This window comes from Populus trichocarpa, chromosome 2 (assembly GCF_000002775.5).
Source record: "Populus trichocarpa isolate Nisqually-1 chromosome 2, P.trichocarpa_v4.1, whole genome shotgun sequence".
NCBI lineage: Eukaryota > Viridiplantae > Streptophyta > Magnoliopsida > Malpighiales > Salicaceae > Populus > Populus trichocarpa.
In genome coordinates, this window is record NC_037286.2 from 2847915 (window position 1) to 2869643 (window position 21729).

Sequence of the window (21729 nt, forward strand, 5' to 3'; positions counted from 1 at the left end):
TTCCAGACATGGTATGCTCTCTCCCCCCCCCCTCCCCCCCCTCCTTGCTGGGAGCTCTTGCAAAGATAGGCCTTGCCATGTATGGGTGTGCTAGAAGTTCAGAACGTTCATTAATACTACCAATTTATTACCAAATTCAAAATGTTTTGGCATTGTTGAGCACATGTTGTGAATTTATCAAGATATCAGGTTAATAAATCAACATATTTTAAAATGTTTTTTAAATTATTTTTATTCAAAAAATTATTAAATTAATATTTTCTAAGCCTTTAGATTTTGATATATTAATATAAAACATATAATTTAAATATATTTTTAATTACAAAATATTTTTACAAAAAATCGCATAACAAGAGTTTGGAATCAAGGGGTTTACTCATCCTGTAATCTTAGATTTAAGCTCTGTGATTGCTAATATTGATGGTCACTAGAGACTTATATAGTTGTTAACTTCAAGGTCTATAAAATTAGTTAAGGTGGAGGTAAGCTAGCTAAAATACAAACATTAATTTTTTAAAAAAATAATTTACATTTCATTTCTGTATGACTATGATTTTAAAAAGTAAAATCAAAATCTATCTAATTAATTAACAAGTCAAGGACTGCTGGTGAATAATGACATGAGCAGGTAAAAAATCGTCCTCGATTGAATTTATTCATTGAAAAGCATCTCAAAGGACATGGGTTTTTTCGCCGAATGTGAGATTATTTCAAATCTATTTATAATTTAGCAAGTAGTGCTAAATATTTAAAAAATATAGTAATAATTTTTCAAAAAAATACGCACAAGACGTTATTTCTTGATAAGTTGAATGTATTTGATAGCAATTTTCACCAACTTTTGTATTTACACTAATACCACTACAAGTGGAAGGTCCTTTTCGATATTATCCATGTATAAAACTCGTATATATTTTTGGATTTTTATTATTTTTTTTATCAAAAGCTACAGATGTGTTGCACACTTTTGTATCTTCACATACTTTTTTTAATTAAAAAAATAGCTAATTTAGTGACATAAAACAAAGTTAAAAGATTCATGAGGTCGCTTCTTCGGACCTACCACTCAATATGTAAGCAAAAATTCAAGTCAAAATGTGCGTTATATTTCAACAAAGGATTTTGATGTCGTGCTGGTTTTTTAAAGTATTTTTTTATTTAAAGTATTTTTTATTTTATTTTTAATATTATTATATTAAAATAATATGAAAATATAAAAACATTAATTAAAAATAAAAAATAAAAAATATTTTTAATATAAAAAACGAACAGGCTAGAAGTAAATTTGCTGGGAATAGCAAAGACTAATCCAAAATCAACTTTTCAATAAAAACAAATTTTTAGCATAAGAAAAGGGAGGAAAACAGTCTCTCTCTCTCTCTCTCTCTATATATATATATATATCAACACAAGCCATGCCAGCAAGGTGAGTGAGTGACTGACTGGTTAACCGAAGGCCAAAACCCAACCAGCTACTCGTTTTTTACTTCCCTTTCAACTATTTTTTCACTCCTCTATCTGCTCGGCTTATCGATATGTCCGCCAATTGTGGGGCCCTGAAACAACCTCCACTCAGGCTCCAAGACGGAAAGAGCATCCTATACAGCCGCTGTAAGAAAATGTTCAGCCAACTGGGTCTTGACACGTCTGTGAGTCTATCCCTAAAACTCTGACACGTACCCCGAGGTGTCCTCTTGACTGCCCGAAAAAATAAACTCCCATGGCTGCATCGCCTTTTCTCGCTGCTATTCTGCGCCGGGGGGACACGAATTAGGGGTGTTCTGTTCGGTGACTGACAGGAGTGGGGCCCGCTGGGACCCATTTCCGTTGACTTCATACTGCATGCTTCTCTTTCTTCGTTTTTTCTTCCCCTCTTTGGACCGTTAATATTAATTACATTGGTTTAATGTGGAGCCATCTTCATCATTTTTTTTAATTAACAGATACATAGCGATTATAATTGAGTTTTTTAAGAATAGATCATAAAATTATTCGCCCCGTTTTGTCAGTGATAAAACCCAATTTAACAGGGGTAGTGGATATATATTTTTATATATTGTTTTTTATCTTTTATTTTATAATTATTTTTATAATTTATTGTTGATTTTATATTCAATTACACGTGAGATTTATAATAAAACCTAACATTTATATATTCTCCATAAATAATAATAATAATAAAATACAAAAAAATATTTTTTTTGAAACTTCCATGTATATATAATTTATATTATTTTATAATACATCTCATTAAATAAAAACTTGAACAAATACATAATATCTTGTAACAATTAGATTTTAATTAGGAAAGAATTAAAGTGATGGGTTCGAATTTAAAATTATTTAATTATCAAGATTATAATACTATATCAAATATCTATTTCAATTCAAAAATTAATATTATTAAATAAAATTACAAAATATAATTTTTATTATTAGAAAAACAATGACCACATCAATTTTGTATTACCGTGTTCCTCTGTTGCCATCGTCATCTCTACAATAATTATTAAATCTGGTCCAGTCTGATAAATCGATCCAGAACCCAATCTCTTGGCCGGATCAACTCTCAAACTGGATTTGATAGCTATGATCCCTACTTGTAACGAGACTGGCATGGGCATTGGGGGCGTTGGATCACAAAGCCACGATGGAGGCGAGACAACTTTTGCTCCCCCTGAACTCAGGTAAATGCCCATGTTGCCCTCATCACAAAACGACACGGTCCTAGAGTCGACTGCCGATGAAACTTGTTCGCTAGTTGCTTTTTTCAGTTTTTATTCGACTGTAAAGGGTTTTCTGAGGTCATATAAACATCGTTTTTGGAATTAAATGAACCAGCAACAGCAGGATGATCAATGACCTCATACGTATCTTGGAATTATTATTTTTTAGATTATGGGAAGAGATTTATATTCCAGACCTCTTGATAAAATCATAATATTATCATCAATTGAATAAAAAATTCGTTTTACATTTTTAAAAGATGGATCGAAGTGTAATATTTTCTACCCAGCAACATTTCATCGTCGAGTTGTTTATTATTGACTGCCCAAGAGAAGGCATAAGGGGGAATAAAGCAGAATGGAACTCTATGCTCTCTCGACTAAGGTTGCTGAATAACTATATGTTAAGGCAACTGGGGTATATAGGCATTAATGCAGAATTATGCAATTTGGATTCGAGGAATTTATACTTTATCAACAGTTTATTTCCAGAACGAAACGAGAGAGAGCTTTATCTTTATTCCAAAAGGCAAGGCTATGAAAGCATGGGATCTTTTATAGCATTTTGCCACACACAAACGTATGAATATCTGGAGCTGATCATGATTCTATCATCGTGGTCCCCTTTTGTAGTGCTGCTGAATGGTGAATTTGCTCGCCTTTTACTCACACTATATGTAAATAGGCAGCATATTCTTGCTCCAACTCTCCTCTTTATCTCGTCTTAGCAAACAGCTGGAAATCTGCTTTATAGGCTCGAAAGCAGACATGCTAGTAATATAATATAACAGAATTTTCCCCTTGTTGCTCTTGCTCTTATTGATAGCATAGTTCAGGAATCCCCGGAAGGGCATTTCTTTTGATTCTTTCTTTTGAAACATTCCAAATCAAGAATGATGAAGTCATGGAAATTTCGAACACAACTGCATCTTAAGTTTATGAAGTGATTTGACTTGACCATCGGTTAAGAGATTGACGATATAACTTGGCTTAAGTGACCTGGCCACTACTTAAAACAGGATCACAGGTCTAGTTAGTTTTAATGGAGTGACTCCACCTTTACTCGCAAAGACAGGTCCTATATCGATATAGGAAATCTTAAGACACTGAAGTCCGTAAAGATGGAAGGGGAAGAGTATGTCAAGCATGGGAGTGATGCGAGGGGCTGGAAAAAATGCTTGAGGAGAGCAGAGCAGGGAAAGAGTGATGACTCCATGACCTGTGTGTGGTCTGCTCTCAGTAGAGTTCTGCACTGAATAGATCGGTGAAAGATGTTCAATATGTCATGTTTACCTATTAAATTTAATGTATTTATTGGGGCCAGAAGCAAATAAAAGTAAAACATTGCATTGGGATCTGAAGATATAGGAGACACTTTAAACTTGCTGGGGTACGGCCATGATGCATGGTGGCCCCTGGGTCTTTTCCTTTCTTCTTATGACGGTGTTGCGATTGGAAGGAGTTCTGCAGAAATATTTTAACCTAATAATAAGTATTCTTTTTTTCAGCTGAAAATCAACCTGTAAAGAGCATGTTCAATCGCTGATCGCAATGCAAAACTTACTCATTTATATTTCTATGTCAGGCATTGGAATACATGTGAAGGTAAGATTTTCATATAAATCTTTTATTTCAGTATAAATGACTTATTTTTGTACCATGTTAAAACACTGGATTTTGTTTAACAGTAAAAACTGAGAGATCTCACATGGCCGAAAAGTGAGAGGGAAAAAATCGTCTCCCACTCGATAATACATGCTCGGCCCTGTCCTGTACGTTTGCGGCAGGTCAAACACGACATCTGCACTTCAAAAATGGTGGTCCTCACCTCACACGCTTCCTTATGTACCATTTTCAACTGTGGACATGACACCGGGAATTCATGCACGGGCTAAGCGAGCAATGGCCGAAGAAGTATATCAATAATTCAGAATGCACGCTGCCGTAAACAGACTCTGGGCCTTTAAATCCAACATGTATTCGACGGTAGACGATGATACAGAACCATCAAGGACAGCATTTTGATTTGAGTCCTGCCTTGTTGTGAAGAACAAGAAGAAACATCCAAAGGGTTGCAACTTATGCCCGTTGCTGCTAGTGTCCTAATATGCACTCGTGCCTTGAATAACATGGGGTGCGTGGGCGTGTTGGGCAACGACAATGCTGGTTTTTTATATTTGCTCTACAACCAGGCACTCACTGATTGACCGCCTGATCATAATCTGCTTATAATAGTTGTGTTCAATAAATATACCAGGCTTACTTTGTCACGGACCGCCATCAACAAGCATTGGTGGAGTTTAATATCATCTTTTTTCAAAAATGCAAAAGAAATTGATTGAGGGGAGCATAATCAAACAAATATCAATTGGAAAGAGGGAAAACAACGCACCCGTAATCAGTAGCTGTGAAATATCAAGAAACCTGGATTTTAGGAAAAATCATTGCCAGGATAAATAGAATCAAAGCGAACAGCAATTTTCCCAGTTATCCAACTGTACGAGTAAAGAGGCACATAGCTCCAAAAATTCGATTAATTCATCGACAAGTTATGTAAAATATGTCCAAGTCCTATTTGTTTAGCAATAGCTAGGTTATTGTTTCCTTCCCCTCCCTTTCTTCCCTGGCTGTGCTTCTGTCTGTTCTTTCCCTGTAACTTCCGACAGATCCGCTGCATCAAGAGAAAAAACATCAGAAACGAGCACAGCTTGGACACATCAAAGACACATTAGATTCTATCAAATTTAATAAAAGAACTGGAGTTTAAACTTTAATATAATACAAATCACAGAGGAAGTTGGAAACAAAAGACATTCAGAGATTGATTGTACCATCAGGGCCCCGAGACATCAAAGTAAAAAATTGGTTGTTTAGCTTCTCCATCTTCTTAGCATCCTGTGCCTGGTCTGTCTTGAACTTAAGACACTGGCAAAATAGCACAAACATGGACATAGAGGCATTACTGAAAAGAATACATAGAATTCAGATATCATGGCATATGAATAGCGAAAGCTGCTTGTTATCAACTTGTTTCCAAGAGCTATAAATTGTGCATAAAGGCAACAAACGTTTGGAGTTGATTTTCAACAGGACACAAGCATTCGAATTCAGGAAATAAACATTCCAGGGAAATGAGAAGCTAATACACAGAAGCATTGCTAAATTCCTTATCATCTTTTGTTCATCCTCCCACCCACCATCCCTCTCTGTCTCTCTCTCCCTAACTCATTCACAAACGCGCTCATGCACACACGAGCCCACACACACTGGTGAGGGTTGGGGAAGGCCAGAAGGGGAGTCAGAATAGTAGGGAAAGGATGCCGAATGTGAATAAGAATGCACGTGCATCAAAGGAGAAGGAACGCTAGACAAACATGAAATCCCATGGTTTCTGGTGAACTTTCTGCAGGGCATGCTGGTTGTGTAAGTGACTGCCATATTTGTACAATAATTTCTTCTACAAGTAATCAGTGAGTAACTGTTTCGTAGCGAAACAGCTATATGCACATCAAAATCATAGAAAAGGCTGCAAAGTCAAACAGGCTACTATTTAATTTATGGTAAAACAGTTATGAACCCTATTGCATTATCCATTCTTACAAGAGAATTCTTGATCCAAACATTTGATAAAGCAAACCAGTCATCATCAAGGCAGCCATGAACTCACCTCAATTAAATCTCAATTTCAAACTAACTGGGGGCAACCTAATCCAACAAACATAGTAACAACCTCCGAAATCCAATCTGATTCATTAAACAATATAACATCAAAACCACATTCGACATTAAACAGCAGAAAGCACCCATTGTTCTGACACAGCTTAGACCAATATCCCTCTAGTTTCACAAAATTGCATTCTAAACCATACACAACTCCTCGCAAAACAATGAGAATCTGATTCTTATATAACCTAAACTCAAATGCACAGCATTCATCACAGAATAATAAACATGGCAGCATTATATATATAATCTATGGCAAACCCATATAAAATCAAAGCACAGATTCAATCACATGTGTCAAACGAAACAGAAAAGGCTTAAAATGAAATCGATCGTTACCTCTTTGTTGTCAGTGACCTTGAGAACCAACTTGCCATCACAGTGTCTGTACTTCATGACATACCGAGTCTACAACCCCACCCAGTTCAATTGCACAAGATAAACCAATAAAAAAAAATTAGCAATATAAAATAGCACGACGAAAAAAAAAATCGGTATAATTTTCGAAAGAAAAGAAAAGAAGAAAGTAGAATCAATCATTTGATCATAGGGTTCACTTTGATCGGAAAATTCAAAAACAAAAGTGTCTCCCTCGAATTACACCCATGATGTGTTTCGAGCCAAAGAGAAAACATGAAATAAGAATCCGAATTCGATTCTCTTTACTTTTAATTCTCCAGGCAACTTAGCCAAACAGCAGCAAATTAGCCAAAAAAAAGAAACGAAGGTAAAAATGTAGCATACAGAATCAGGATCGGCACGGAACAACTGTACGGATCGCTCAACGAACTCGTCCCATGAAGCCATGTAAACCATTGCGTTGAGAAGGTAAGAAACCGAGAGAGAATTACTTGATTTTCAACGGATCGGGAACTGCCCGTCAACAAAGCTTAGGTGAAGCAGAGGGCAGGGAGATTTTGCTGGGTTTTTAGGGATGGGGCATTTTTCACTTACAATCGTATTATTTTAAGGTCCGGCTTACGAGCCAATTGAATTTTGACATGCGAGCAGAAAAAAAATGGATGGGACCGGACACCCTTCAAGTGAAAACGAGGTCGTTTTCGTAAGGCGGCAACCCGTTCGGTTAAGTGGAAAAGAAAGGCGTATGGGCCTAAAACTCCATATATCATCATGGAGACTACTGATTGCCTCTTCGTGGAGATGGAATGGGAGGAATGTTCAAATGTATTGCTTGTTCCGTTTTGTAAATGGGGTTTCTAGTTTTTGCTTTCTTCACTATTTGTTTATCTGATTCTTGAAGGATTCTAGGGTTACTGATCTATTGCTTTTTTTCAGCAGGTGGCTTTCTTGGGCAATAACATGGCCATTCAAATTGCTGCATTCCCTTTTCTCTGCAGGCTGTTTACTTACAAGCATTATCACAAGGAATGTACGCTGACCTTACAGCACTTCATTGTCTTCTTTGGAGCCTTTGAGCTTCCCTGTTTACAAGCATTATCACAGGGAAATTAACTCAGTAGGTGTTGGCCCTGCTATAAGAGCTTTTACATAATGCAATCAACAAAATGTAAGTAGTGAATACTATCTGAATGCCAGCAAGAGAAGTTCCATCTGTGCACGGCGAAGAACCTCGTAACCTGAGCTTCCAGAGAAAGCAGATTAGTTGCTCTGCACCGCCTAAGTGATCGCACTACATCATCAAGATCTTCATGTTTCTTGCTTTCCATACAAAGTAGATAAGAGCATGCCGAGCTCGCTGAAGCTTCACGAACATGTTACTCGTGTAGAGTAGGTGCTTCTCCCTCTCTCCAATCTTCCCCGTAAGGCCCACCAGCTACTTTAGTGGCACTGGATGTCCTTGTTAAGGCCGGAGATGGAAGTGCAGTCATTGTTTTTGAAATGTTTTTTTTTATTTAAAAATATATTAAAATAATATTTTTATAAATATATTAAAATGATTTAAAAAATATAATTTAAAATTTTATAAAATATAGTTTTATCTGTGTTTCTAAATCGTTATTTAAACGCAAACTCGCACATATTCTAACCCTCTTGCCAAGGAAAAAAAAATGCCTCTCTCTCTCTCTCACCGAATCCTTATTCTCCTTTTGGTCTGCAAGCTATTAGCTTATAATTTTATTTTTATTTTTATTTATTTATTATTATTGTTATTAAATCTCTCATGATTCGATTTTTCTCTTTAATGGGTAGATAAGCAGTATGCCTTTTGATTCAAAATTGTAAAATTTGGGACAATTTTTGTACTGTTGCTCTATTTTTATTTTTTGATAAAAAAACTATTCGCAAAATCTTCACTTGCCATGATAAATTTTATTTTTTATTTTTATGTCCCAGCTGTTACTTTATTATACCATTATTTTCTATTTTCTATTTCTTAAAAACTGTTTTCAAATTAAGAAAAATAAAAGACAATGTGCGATGCTTAACGTGACAACTTGGACATTAATTATTCAGTCGAGTCTCTCTCTCTAAATGTCTATAACATCTCTTCATTATTGGCCCCAATTTACACCCTCAATCCTTGCCGGCCTACCCTTTTCTCTACCCCTACAACTCGCAAAAGAAGCGAAACGGCGTCGTCTTCACAAGCCTCTGCTCTCGGCGCTCTTTCCCGACAAATATCTAGCCATTAAAAAAGGAAATGCCTTCTTTATAGAGATCCACAAAACCGCCACTCACTCTGTAACAGCGAACCGATCTCTCCTCTCGTCTTTCTCAGTCACTTTTCCATCTCCAGCTTCGTACGGTTCCCTCCCAACCACCGCACCCCGTCGACCTTCCTCACACGCGCCACCAATATGGCATCCACCATCTTCGCCACTCGCCGCCCATGGCGCGAATTAATTGAGCGCCCATACTCCCTCGGCAATACCACAGTCCGCATAAAACGGAACCTCTCCTACTTTAGCGTTAATTACACAATGATAATCCTCTCTGTCCTCTTCTTAAGCCTCTTATGGCACCCTCTCTCAATGATTGTCTTCTTGATCGTCTTCGTCGCCTGGTTTTACCTTTACTTCTTTCGTGACCAGCCATTGGTGATTTTCCACCGCACGATTAATGATCGTGTGGTGCTTGGTTTGCTCGGTGTCGCTACTATTGTTGCTTTGATTTTCACACACGTGTGGTTAAATGTCTTGGTTTCGCTTTTGATTGGAGCTGCTATTGTTCTCTTACACGCTGCGTTTAGAAGAACTGATGACTTGTATCTGGACGAGCAAGATTTGCCATCGCCTATCGCTCGACACGCAACGGTAACTATGGCTTCCCCGTCTCGGGATCCGGTTCCACCAGAATTTCATCCTCAAGTCCACTCAGATGTAGTCAAACTCAGCCCAGATGTAGTCAAACTCCGCCCAGATGTAGTCAAACCATGGTGTTAAAATCACTGACTCGAAATATTTTACGACTCAATATATACTTAATGTAAAATTATTTTAAAAACTCAAAAATAAATGAAATTAAGTTGAACTCGGGTAAAATTATTAAAATTAGATGAAATTATGTAATAACATAATTTCAAAACCGTTTTAACGATTTGAACATAAATAATAAAATTATTGTTATTATTTCATTCATTTGTTCATTAAATTTTGAATGCATTACTGTACTAATACTGTTGCTATTTCACTCTAAAATAGAGAAGAATCTCTTCTTTAAAAGAGATAAAGAGAGAAGAGAAGAACCAAAAACCGAAAAGGTTCGGTTTGAAGTGAGAAATGAGTATAAATTAGGACAGGGTGAGCTTTATAAGGAAGCAAACAATGATGGAGATTCAAAAGATGTGCTCCATGGTGTTGCTGTTGATGGCTTGGTTGGGATCTTGCGTCACTTAGGCGATCTTGCCGAGTTTGGTGTTCTTCTTCTCTTATTTTTTCTTTTCAGTTTCTATTTCTTTTATTTTTAATTAAAGAGGTGATTGTTGTCGAGGCCTTGAAAAAAAGTTATTTAAAAAAGTTAATCAGTCTCTTTTTAAGTAAATATTTTTAAAAAAATTTCAGCAGAATTTTCTTTTTACTTTTAATACTAAGTTATTGACTGAAAATCAAAACTTATAAATAATAACCGCAAACTCATCCCAATATAAATAAACATCGCAACTATACTAAATGCATCAATTTCCATATCCCCAGTAGTTTCATTTTTTTTTATATAGTTAACATTGTATGATTTCATACACAATATTTAAAACTAATTTATTTACAATAACATTAATTTCTTAGGACACAAACATATTTAAATATAAATACAACAAAACTATATTACTAATTAAAGTAAGGGCATTGTTCTGAATTACATATCTGGTAAAAGAATAATTTAAATATTTTAAAATTTCTTAATAAACCGGCGATATAAAACATACTATCAATACTTCCAATACAAAAATTAACTTAAACAAGGATTTTCATCTATGCTTCTACTTTCCAGCTCGAGAGTGTGATGTACCTAACAACATATTTATAGAACATGTGAACATTTGGTAAAAACTAGAAAATTTACACTTATTAATAATACACAATTTAAATAAGGTCTATTTAAAGCATACATAATAACATACACACTAGCTTATTAAATGAAGTATTTATCATCAATTTATTAATTTAATCTAAATTTTAATTTTGCCAATCCTTCATTAGATATCTTCTTCATTAACCAAGATATGACTTTCTCAGGTTGTCCATTGATTAGTACATTATATCTAAAGTTCAGGTAAGAAGAAAAGGAAATAGTTCAACTAATGTACCCATTTCAACATGACATTATTTTCATTAACCATGAAATAATCTTTCAGCACGTCTATTTATTTAACAGGGCATTATTTCCATTAATCAGGAAATAATATTTCTACGCGTTCATTTATTTAACAAGGCATTAATTCCATTAACCAGTAAATATTCTTTTGGCACTCCCATTTATTTAACAGAGCATTATTTCCATTCTTTTTATTTCACAATTTCTACATTAAAATTACAATCAAAGGAAATTTCTTTTAAAATATTAAATTAAGCAATTAATTTATTATAGGGTATTTAACACCTACCTGATGTTTGTGGGCGTGAAGTGGTCCTATATTGCTGATTAGGTCCTGCGATCTCTTCTGCACCAGCACAAAAATCAACATGTCAATTATTATTCATAACCAAATGATAAAAATCTCATTTCATTTTAAGTTAAGAAGAATAAAATTCTTCTTTTTAACCCTTCATCAAAATTAACTTTCTAATTCTCTAGTAATCCATCTGATTCATCTAAAATCACTCTTTTACGTTAACAAAATCCAAGTCAAAATTCTTTTTCTCCTTTTTATATGTCATGGCTGAAATTCCTTTAAGGAAAAAGGGTGAATATTTTATTTTTGTAACATCCTTCACCTTTCTATTTATTAACATTTATAAGCACATAAATTCCCACAATTCTTAAACAATTGCATTAAATTCTTCAATCTTTAAAAAAATTCTTCTTTTGCCGAGACCAATAACAAAAAAAGAGGGAGGGGTTTGTTTATTCCATTTCTAAATTAAACACTTACCCATTAATAATTTATGCTTCCTAATATAGTTCAATCATGAATTGCATCATTTCAATAATTAATACCATAAATCTCCAAATTTACATAATCATAGCAATTTAATTTCCCCATCAATATACAAAATTATAACAATTAATCATTCTAAACATGTTCTTCAACTTTCTTGGATAAAGATTCAAGGAACGGATGTAAGAAAAATTCAGGTTTCTTTTTTCTTCCTTTTTAAACTCTAGCTTTAGATTTCTTTCTTCAAAACAAGTTCCAAGCATTAAATAACCCCTCTTAATTCTTCTTTCTAACTGCTAATCAGTCTAATTATACTTTTTTTTTTGTTTTTATATAATTTGCCAGGAAACAACTAAAAATCACTCAAATCCTTTCCCTCTCTTATGGCTTCTAGCCATCGGCCAAAAGAAGAAAAAAAAAGAGCATTTATATAGTCTCATTTTTTAAATTTGTACATTGACCTTTTTTGTTTAGCATTTTCCAAATTTGTCCCCATCCGTTCTTTCTCAATAAATTAATGCCTTATAACTTTTTTTTGTTTAATTTTGCCCCTTCAAATGTTTGCTTACTATTTATTTATTTATCTACTACTATATTATTATTATTATTATTTTTTTTTTTTTTTTTGGTTGGGTTAGAATATAACCGGCTTTTACAATTGTACTATTAATTCAACTCAAATAGGAGAAATTAGAGTGATTTCTTAACTGTAAGTATGATTTGTCTCTCGTTAGGAGGTTTTCTATTTTTAAAGATTTTTCAAATTTTTTAATTACTGGAGATATTTTGTTTGTTAACAATACAGAACATGCACCTTTACTTTGATTTTGACTACAAAATCTCAAGTGGCTAATCTAACTAAATAGCATATCTGAGCTCCTTTGTAGATTTGCAGCAGAGGTTTTCCATGGCTTACAAGAGTGAGTGACGAGTATAGCTTCTGGAAGTCATAAATTGATGGTTCGCGTGCAAAACATTGAAGCTGCGCTACCTCCTCTTGAAAAGATGGTGCTTGCCCAAACAAGCCACATACATTTTGCTTACACGCCTGGTATGGCTCGTTACCTGATATAAAAGCCATTCTCTCTTTTTATTTAGCCTCTCCTGAGAATTTTTGATTTGTTTTAAATCCTCCTTGCATGCTCTGGCTCTCTTGACTTAAGCCTGTTTGGTTATCATATCATGTGTTGGTACTAGTTGTACTGGCAGTCTAGCACAGTCTTTCTGTTTCCTGTTAAGAAGCACTCTTTTGCATATAGCCTTATCACAGAAACAATCAAGGTTCAAGTTCAATATGGGAGGGTTAAGTTGAGGAGTTTTTGCTGATGAGATATCTGTAGACAAGTTTCAGTGTTTTAATCTCGAAGCGTTGAGACTCATTTACCATTCTATCACTTTATAGGCAGACAATCTTGAACCAACATATCATAACTATCATGTCAACCATGCTTGCATGTTCTTTCTTGCGAAATTCTGGACTTTTTGTTAATATGGTACTGAAACTAACTGTTTGGACATAGATTCTATCAAGTCAGGTTGCTTGAACAGATCTTCCTGCAGTAGAGTACTTTTGTTTGTTTGATTTAAATAATGTTTACAATTTATTAATCCTGGAAACAATGATAGTGAAATCACTTACTCTGGACTGGTTTCGTTGTGCTTCAGGTCCTTTCTTCATCATTTAATTAAAACCATATTTACCAAAAGCAGAAACTTCAAGGCAAGCTATTGAAGTCTTGCTTGGCATAAATGCCCTTCTGCATATGCCTATACTTGCCTGCATATATTTGTTGCAGACATATACTTGAGTTTATGAATAGCTAATATGTGCATATATGTGCTGAAATTTGCGTCTGTTTCATAAGCTCCTCGCATGGCTGGATTTCCTGTCAAGATTTTCGCCTGGTTTCTCGAGTCACGGATTTTTGGAACATTCCTGCTGTACATTTTGAAGAGAAACAATGTGATTCACAAGGTATGTCTTTCCCATTTTTTTCATCCTGGTTTTTTTTTTTTAGTTGTAGCCCAGTTCTTAATTTCGTTCATCTTATGAATGATCCAGTCCTATCGAATCTAGGCAGTAGCTTTACTGCTTCCTTATTATTATTCATAGGATCCAGTCCTATCGAATCTACTGCCCATCTGAAGAAATTTACAAGACATAAATAACTAATCATATCTTTTTTGTCCAAATATACAGAATGTATGCATAATTCATTGAAATTTATTGATGCAGAATTATATTTTCTTTTGGTATTAGAATAATTTAGAATCAGATACTGGATTTCAAAGGGTTTTTGTTTTCAGTTAGCAATCTTGCGAATGTTCTAACGAGGATTCAGCTATGAGCGCTTTTCATGCAGAATAATGTAAGCTTCCCAGTAGATATATATAGAAATGGTTTTGGTCTGAATTCATGAACCATAATTCGACATCCATGTCACCTGGGGTTTCAAAAATGAAAGTCAAAATCAAACTGGCATGAACAGATATTCTATGCATACGCATCTTGCAAGCTGTTCCTATGTGTATTAGAATCACATTTTAAGGCCTCATTTTGCCTTCATAGCAAGGACAAGCATTTATCTCACATTGAATTTTGATATTCTATGTCAAATACTCGTGAATGCTTGCAACTCTTGCAGCTAGTTACAAAGGCAGAACTGCAGGAATCGCCTGTGTACGTCCCTATGCATCCATTTGAAGGTAGGTTCACTACCTTTAAGTTTCTAATTCAATTTTAAAGTAAATATTAAAGCTGAAAAAAAAATATATAATTTTCAAATAATCATTACATAAATCCTAAACAATTCTAGATTTATCTAACCGGGTTTTTGAAACTCCAAAAAAACTTTAAATTTATAATTTTCACCACGCGTGTAACAACCCCAATATTTGTATTCAAAACAAAGAACAATGACATCTTTTATTAATATCAATAATATTATTCGGGGTTTTACAACGCACTTGTATTTTGAAAAATCCAACATGAGGATGAAATTGTTAAAAAAAACCTTGAGGACCAAATTGTAAAAGGCCAAAGCATTTCACTATTCATTGCTATTGTGAAATGTCAAGTCTCAAAATAAATTATAAAATTCAATACCCATAAAATCCAATGCTAAATGATAAAATTGCCAAAAAAAAAAAAAGTTAAGAACTAAATTGTAAAAAGTCAAAGCATTTCAATATTCACTGTGACAATAAAATGTTAAAATATCAAAATATATTATAAAGTCCAATACTTATTAAGCCTAAAAAATAAAACTACCAAACAAGGACAAATTATAAAAAGCTAAAGCATTAATGCTTATTGTTAAATGTAGTAAAAAATAGTGTTTTATTTGATGAAAATAGTGTTTATCGATCTGAGATTCGAACCCAAATCCTAGCTCTCATGTCATATGAGAGTCTTGATGAGGTACTAGCCCGCTCGTGCGTGTTTGGCACTGCATTTTAAAAGTGCTTTTGAAAAAATTTGAATTTTTTTTTTTTGCTTTGAATTAATATGTTTTTGATGTTTTCAGATCATTTTGATGTGCTGATCTCAAAAATGATTTTTAAAAAATAAAAAAAAAAATATTATTGACATACTTTTCTGAGTGAAAAACACTTTGAAAAGCAATCACAACTACAACCACACTCCCAAACACGCACCATGGTGCTATAGCTCATGTTGTTTGTTATGATGTGAACTTGGTTACAATACACAAACATCCGGATATAGCAGGGTGCAAGGTTGGTGTTCTAGTGGAAGTCTGGGATCTGAATTTGGAAATGCAAGTGACACTAGTTTTTTTTTCTTTATTTTTTTTTGAAAGGTGGACTAACACTGAATTTCCCTGTTCCTGGTCTTAAAAGTGGCATAAGTGCGTGAAGGTCTCCTTCCGGCTTCTGTAACAGAGATGATCCAGATTGTTGCTTGCCATATGCTTAAAAGTACGAATCTTTCTTTATTTGCAATAATGTTGAGTCTCTTGAATTTCAACGAAAATACTGCGGAAGAGTTTTCATTTAAAGGTGGATCTAATGCATCGGCTCCATTTGAGGAGCTTGTAAGTGAAAAACTGACAAAGGAAAGTTAGCAATATTGATGTCACCGGCCATGCAAAGTTAGTGGCTTGCCTGTTGTCACAATCCTTGTTCTGGTGACTTTAAAAGCTAGTTTCACTATGGGTCTCCCTTTCCCCACTAGTTTTTGGAAGAGTTTTTGGTTCCTAGCTTGTTTTGTGCCTGATTGGTGGAGTGGTTCCAGAAGTCTCTCTTCTTACTGGGTCTGCGGAATGTGTAAGATTATTTTCTTTGATGATTCAGTGGTGATCTCTTGGAGTAGTGCAACCATAATATCTGATTATGCTTATGGTCTTTTCACGAATTCTCTCATGTTGTTATGCCTTGGTAGCGTTCATTCGAGGAATGTGATGGATTAGTGATTTATTTCTTTCAATTGTATGTTTCATACTGACAAGGTTCTGTATATCATTTCTGTCTTCTTTGCATGTGAAGGTAGATTATTAGGCGCTTTTACTAAATCCTATTCTATGAAATTGATTACTTTAAACGGGAAATTGGGCCCAGAACTCCAAATATCATCATGGAGTCTATTGATTGCGTCTTCGTGGAGATGGGATGGGAGGAATGTTCAAATGCATTGCTTGTTCCGTAAAAAAATAATGGGATTTCTAGTTTTTGCTTTCTTCACCATCTGTTTATCTGATTCTTGAAGGATTCTGGGGTTACTGAGCTGTTGCTTTTTTTCAGCAGGTGGCTTCTTTGGGCAATAACATGGCCATTCAAATTGCTGCATTCCTTTTCTCTGCAGGCTGTTTACAAGAATTATCACAAGGACTGTACGCTGACCTTACAGCACTTCATTATCTTCTTTGGAGCCTTTGAACTCTCTCTCGCAGCTCACAGATATCCACTCTTTAAGATGGGTCAATGCAGTGAGTACGTTCAGCTCGATTGGCTTTGCTGCTACTACAATCGGTGTGAAATTATATAATGGTATACCGTTTAACAAATCTGCAAGTTTATCTTTTGTGCCTGAGCCGTCTTAATTTCTCTCATCAAGATCATCATTTCAGCGAGCCAAGCAGTTAATATACAGGTGGTTATCAATCTATTTCTTATCCATGGATAACAGAGATTTTCTTCATTTAATGAAAGGGAAATTAACTCAGTAGGTGTTGGCCCTGCTATAAGAGCTTTTACATAATGCAATCAACAAAATGTAAGTAATGAATACTATCTGAATGCCAGCAAGAGAAGTTCCATCTGTGCACGGCGAAGAACCTCATATCAGTTGCTGTGAGCCTTTAGTCGCACCGCCTAAGTGATCGCACTGCAGCATCAAGATCTTATGTTTCTTGCTTTCCATACAAAGTACATAAAAGCATCTCGAGCTTGGAAATTGTTAGACCATAATATAAATCATATCCTGAGATCTCATCTAATAGCTTAAGTTATTAGGTTGAGATGATTATTTGACATGGTATCAGAGCCTTGATGACCAAGTGGTTTTTAGTTCGAATCTCATTATCCTCATTTATTTGATTAAAATTAAGCACAAAGGTAATATGGGTCTGTGCAAATTTCAAGTCCAAAAGGCTTTTACTTGAGGGGGTGTGTTAGAGAATAATATAAATTATATCATGAGACCTCACCGAAAAGCTTAAGCTTTTGAGTTGAGATGGTTATTTGACAAGTTTCACGAACATGTTACTCGTGTAGAGTGCTTCTCCCTCACTCCAATCTTCCCTATACGGCACCCCAGTTGCAGTGGATGACCCTGAACACAAACTCGCTGGCAAGAAAAAAAAAAGATGCTCTTTCTATCTCACACCACATCCTTTTTCTATTTTTTTATTTTTATTATTATTAATAAGAGTCTTTAGGTCAGTTTATGTGTACCTCAACTAATCTTACGAGCTCTGAAATTAACAACTATGTAAGTCTTTAATAACCCTAAAATTTATAAAAATCAAACTGGTAATTTTTAAAGAAAAAACTTAAAATTTAAACAGAGCTACACCCTCATATTCCTTTTTCTACTTTTGATTTGCAAGCTATTAGCTTATAATTTTATTTTTATTTTGTCAATCTTTCAAGAGTAGATTTTTCTCTTTAATTGTACCAATGCACTGTGCCTTTTGTACCAAAATCGTAAGACTGGGGCCAATTTTGTATTGTTGCCTTATTTTTATTTTTTTATAGGAAAACTATTTGCAAATTTTCACTAGCCATGCTGATATTTTTTTATGTCCGGTTGTTAGGTTTTTTTTATACAATTATTTTGTATTTTCTATTTCTTAAAAACAGTTTTCAAAATTTAAAAAAAAAAAAAAGAGAGTGTGCAATGCCCATAAACGTGACAACTTGGACATTGATTATTCATTTATCCTGTCAAGGCTTCTCTCTCTCAAATTTTATAATAATATTTTCATTATTGGACCGAATTTACTCCCCATTCCTTGCTGGCCCCCCACCACCCCCCCCCCCCAGCTCGCTAAAGAAGCCGAAACGACACCACATCCTCTTTAAAATGCCTAACACGGCGTCGTCTTCACAAGCCTCTGCCCTCTGCGCTCTTCCCCGACAAATATCTAGCCCTTAAAAAAGGAAATGCCTTCTTTATAGAGATCCACAAAACCGCCACTCCCTCTGTAACAACGAACCGATCTCTCCTCTCTCGTCTTTCTCAATGAATTCTCCATCTCCAGCTTCGTACGGTTCCTTCCCACCCACCGAACCCTCGTCCACCTTCCTCACACGCGCCACCAATACGACATCCACCATCTTCGCCACCCGCCGCCCATGGCGCGAATTAATTGAATTCTCCTCCTTCGCGCGCCCAGGCTCCCTCGGCGATACCACAATCCGCATAAAACGGAACCTCTCCTACTTTCGCGTTAATTACACAATGATAATCCTCTCTATCCTCTTCTTAAGCCTCTTATGGCACCCTCTCTCAATGATTGTCTTCTTGATCGTCTTCGTCGCCTGGTTTTTCCTTTACTTCTTTCGTGACCAGCCATTGGTGATTTTCCACCGCACGATTGATGATCGTGTGGTGCTTGGTTTGCTCGGTGTCGCTACTATTGTTGCTTTGATTTTCACACACGTGTGGTTAAATGTCTTGGTTTCGCTTTTGATTGGAGCTGCTATTGTTGTCTTGCACGCTGCGTTTAGAAGAACTGATGATATGTATTCGGATGACCAAGATGTGGCTGATGGAAGTTTGCTGTCTTTTGTGGGGAGTCCTACGAGAGCGGGCCACGCTCGCTTTTAAAAGTAAGATTCTTAGCTTTGGATTTCATATTTTTCTGCTGGAATTTAATTTCATACGCACAAGTCTGCTAAAACATACATAATTTCGGCAGGAGCAGCGGTTTTTTCTCTGCTTAGATGATCAATCTTGACCTGATTCGTTTTTTTTTTCTCTTGTTTAATTTTTTTTTTAGGTTTTTGCTTAATAGGGTAGTGTTAATTTTTTGTGGGATGAATGTGTTGTAAATGTTGCTATGATTGAAGAACCAGTGAAGAAACAGCTGGTTAATGACGGTGTTTTGTACCTTCTTTAGCGTTGTTAAAGGAAGTAGTACTTCTTATGGTGGGAATAAATGATTTCTTTGGATTTTAATGCAGAAATGTGTTCACTTCTTCTTTTTATTGTAGTCCTTTTCTCTATTGCTGTTGATGTTATATGTTGTTGGTTTTCTACGTACACTTAAATTTGTATGAGTTTTGTTAGGTTTAAACTGAAGTTGCTTTAGTATGAATTCGTAGTAAAAATGGTGTTTTTTGAGATGAAAATTGTGTGTTTACTGATCCGGGACTCGAACCCAAATCCTAGCTCTCATGTTGTAAGAGTGCGCCGATGAGTTACCAGCCCATTGGTGTAAATAGATTGGTGCTATTGCCTGTGTTGTTTCTTTTGATGTGAACTTGGTTACAGTACACAAACATCCGGATATAGCAGGGTTCAAGGTTGGTGTTCCAGTGGAAGTCTGGGATCTGAACTTAGAAATGCAAGCGAAGCATGCTACTAGTCTTCTTTTTTTGTGTAAAATTTTTTGAAAGGTGGGAATGATACTGAATTTCCCTTTTCTTGGGCTTAAAAGTGGCATAAGTGCGTGATGGTCTCCTTTTGGCTTCCTTTTTTCACGAACAGAGATGATCCGGATGGTCGCCCATAAGTTTCGAAGTACGAAGCTTTCTTTATACGCAATAACGTTGAGTATCTTGGATTGTAATGAAAATATTGCGGAAAAATTTTCATTTAAAGGTGGATCTATTGCATTGGCTCCATTTGAGGAACTTGCAAGTGAAGAATTGACAAAGGAAAGTTAGCAATATTGCTGTCACTGGCCATGCAAAGTTAGTGGCTTTCCCGTTGTCACAATCCATGTTTTGGTGACTTTAAAAGCTTCTTTCACCATGGGTCTTCCTTTCCCCGCTAGTTTTTTGGCAGAGTTCTTGGTTCCTAGCTTGTTTTGTGCCTGATTGGAGGAGTGGTTCCGGAAGTGATCTCTTTTTCTTACTGGGTCTATGGAACGTGTAAGATTATTTTCTTTGGCAAATAATGATGATTCAGTGGCGATCTCTTTAAGTACACTATAACCATAATATCTGCTTATGCTTATGGTCTTTTCACGAATTCTCGCATGCATTTTCAGTTCATGTTGTTATGCCGTAGTAGCGTTCATTCGAGGAATGTGATGAATTAGTGATTTATTTTTCCAATTGTGTGTTTGATAATGATAAGGTCCTGTATATCATATCTATCTTTTTAGCATTTGAAGGTAGAATATTTGGCTGTTTTACAAAATCCTATCCCATGAAGCTGATTTTTTTAGTACAATACATCTGAAGTTGCCTCGTGATTTTGTGTTAGAGTAAAATCCATGGTGGCATCTCTGAAGCTCGAGTCATTCACTTTCCCCCAATTTCCATGTTATGAAGGTCAAGTTATGCAACTTGGAATTTACCATTGAGGTTATCAAAAACCCATACTTTTCACAGCACTTATCTGCATAATTTCCTATTATCCCATCACATTGAGGGCACCGCTGATGGTTTTGTGGAGGGTTTAGATAGCCGTTAGAAGCCTATGGTTCCTACAGATAGTCCTGTTGAGATTTAAAGGTTTAATTCCGTGTTTTGATTTTATTCGATACAAAATTTGTATAAAAAACATTATTAAAATAAAACAAGAGAACATGAAATGATAAAAAAGAGAGAAGAGGACAACTCTTGTTCTTGCAAAAAACGAAGAGAAGAGCGACAAACTACAGTGCACCTAGCAAGTGAATTATTATAGAACACTTGGCTGAAGTATCAGGAATTTTGCAAGTCTTGTAAAACTAAAAATGCGATTCCTGATCACGAAGTATCCTTTTTCGCTGATCTTTTCCTCTTTCTTGTAGTCTAGGCGGGCCGAGATAATGAACTGACCCAGAGGGCATGAAGACCGGGCGGCCGAGATAAGAATTTTTGTATGTGACATACCATGCGTATGAATATAACAAAGACTGTTAATATACTAAATAAAATGTAGAAAATCCGAGTTTGAGTTCAAATTGATAACTTATACTAGTTATAATTTGTATAAAATTTTATTAACTATAAATAATTATTTTCTCTATCATACATGAAGCACTACCCATTAAAAAAACATTTTTTTTAATTAATAATTATTTTATCGGTCGCATCTTGTTAATAGTTAAATAAACCCAAATATCCTAGGAATAATAACTGGGG

General features: G+C 35.3%; 3 protein-coding genes across 9 annotated transcripts; 2 read left to right on the plus strand and 1 right to left on the minus strand.

Moving 5' to 3' along the window:
- Positions 1-5139: 5139 nt before the first annotated feature.
- LOC7471995 (signal recognition particle 9 kDa protein) lies at positions 5140-7458 on the minus strand. Its single transcript, XM_002302035.4, has 4 exons — positions 7194-7458; positions 6789-6857; positions 5558-5651; positions 5140-5397 (listed from the first exon to the last, which is right to left on the minus strand). The coding sequence occupies exons 1-4, from the start codon at positions 7263-7265 to the stop codon at positions 5321-5323; spliced, it is 312 nt and encodes a 103-aa protein (XP_002302071.2). The 5' UTR covers positions 7266-7458; the 3' UTR covers positions 5140-5320.
- Positions 7459-8881: 1423 nt separating this feature from the next.
- Positions 8882-10005, plus strand: LOC7471996 (PRA1 family protein F3). Its single transcript, XM_002300762.3, has one exon. It carries the CDS (start codon positions 9230-9232, stop codon positions 9812-9814), a length of 585 nt encoding a protein of 194 aa, XP_002300798.2. The 5' UTR covers positions 8882-9229; the 3' UTR covers positions 9815-10005.
- Positions 10006-18507: 8502 nt separating this feature from the next.
- LOC7479995 (PRA1 family protein F2) lies at positions 18508-21616 on the plus strand. 7 transcript variants are annotated; one of them, XR_008058557.1, is made up of 3 exons: positions 18508-19260; positions 19823-20049; positions 20141-20626. XR_008058557.1 is itself a non-coding variant. In XM_024595533.2 (2 exons), exon 1 carries the CDS (start codon positions 18671-18673, stop codon positions 19256-19258), a length of 588 nt encoding a protein of 195 aa, XP_024451301.1. In that variant the 5' UTR covers positions 18508-18670; the 3' UTR covers positions 19259-19260; positions 21396-21616. The 7 variants fall into 7 exon arrangements, 6 of the variants coding, with proteins under 6 accessions (XP_024451301.1, XP_024451303.1, XP_024451302.1 ...); XM_024595533.2 differs by lacking the exons at positions 19823-20049; positions 20141-20626 and adding an exon at positions 21396-21616; XM_024595535.2 differs by lacking the exons at positions 19823-20049; positions 20141-20626 and adding an exon at positions 21401-21616.
- The last annotated feature ends 113 nt before the right edge of the window (positions 21617-21729 follow it).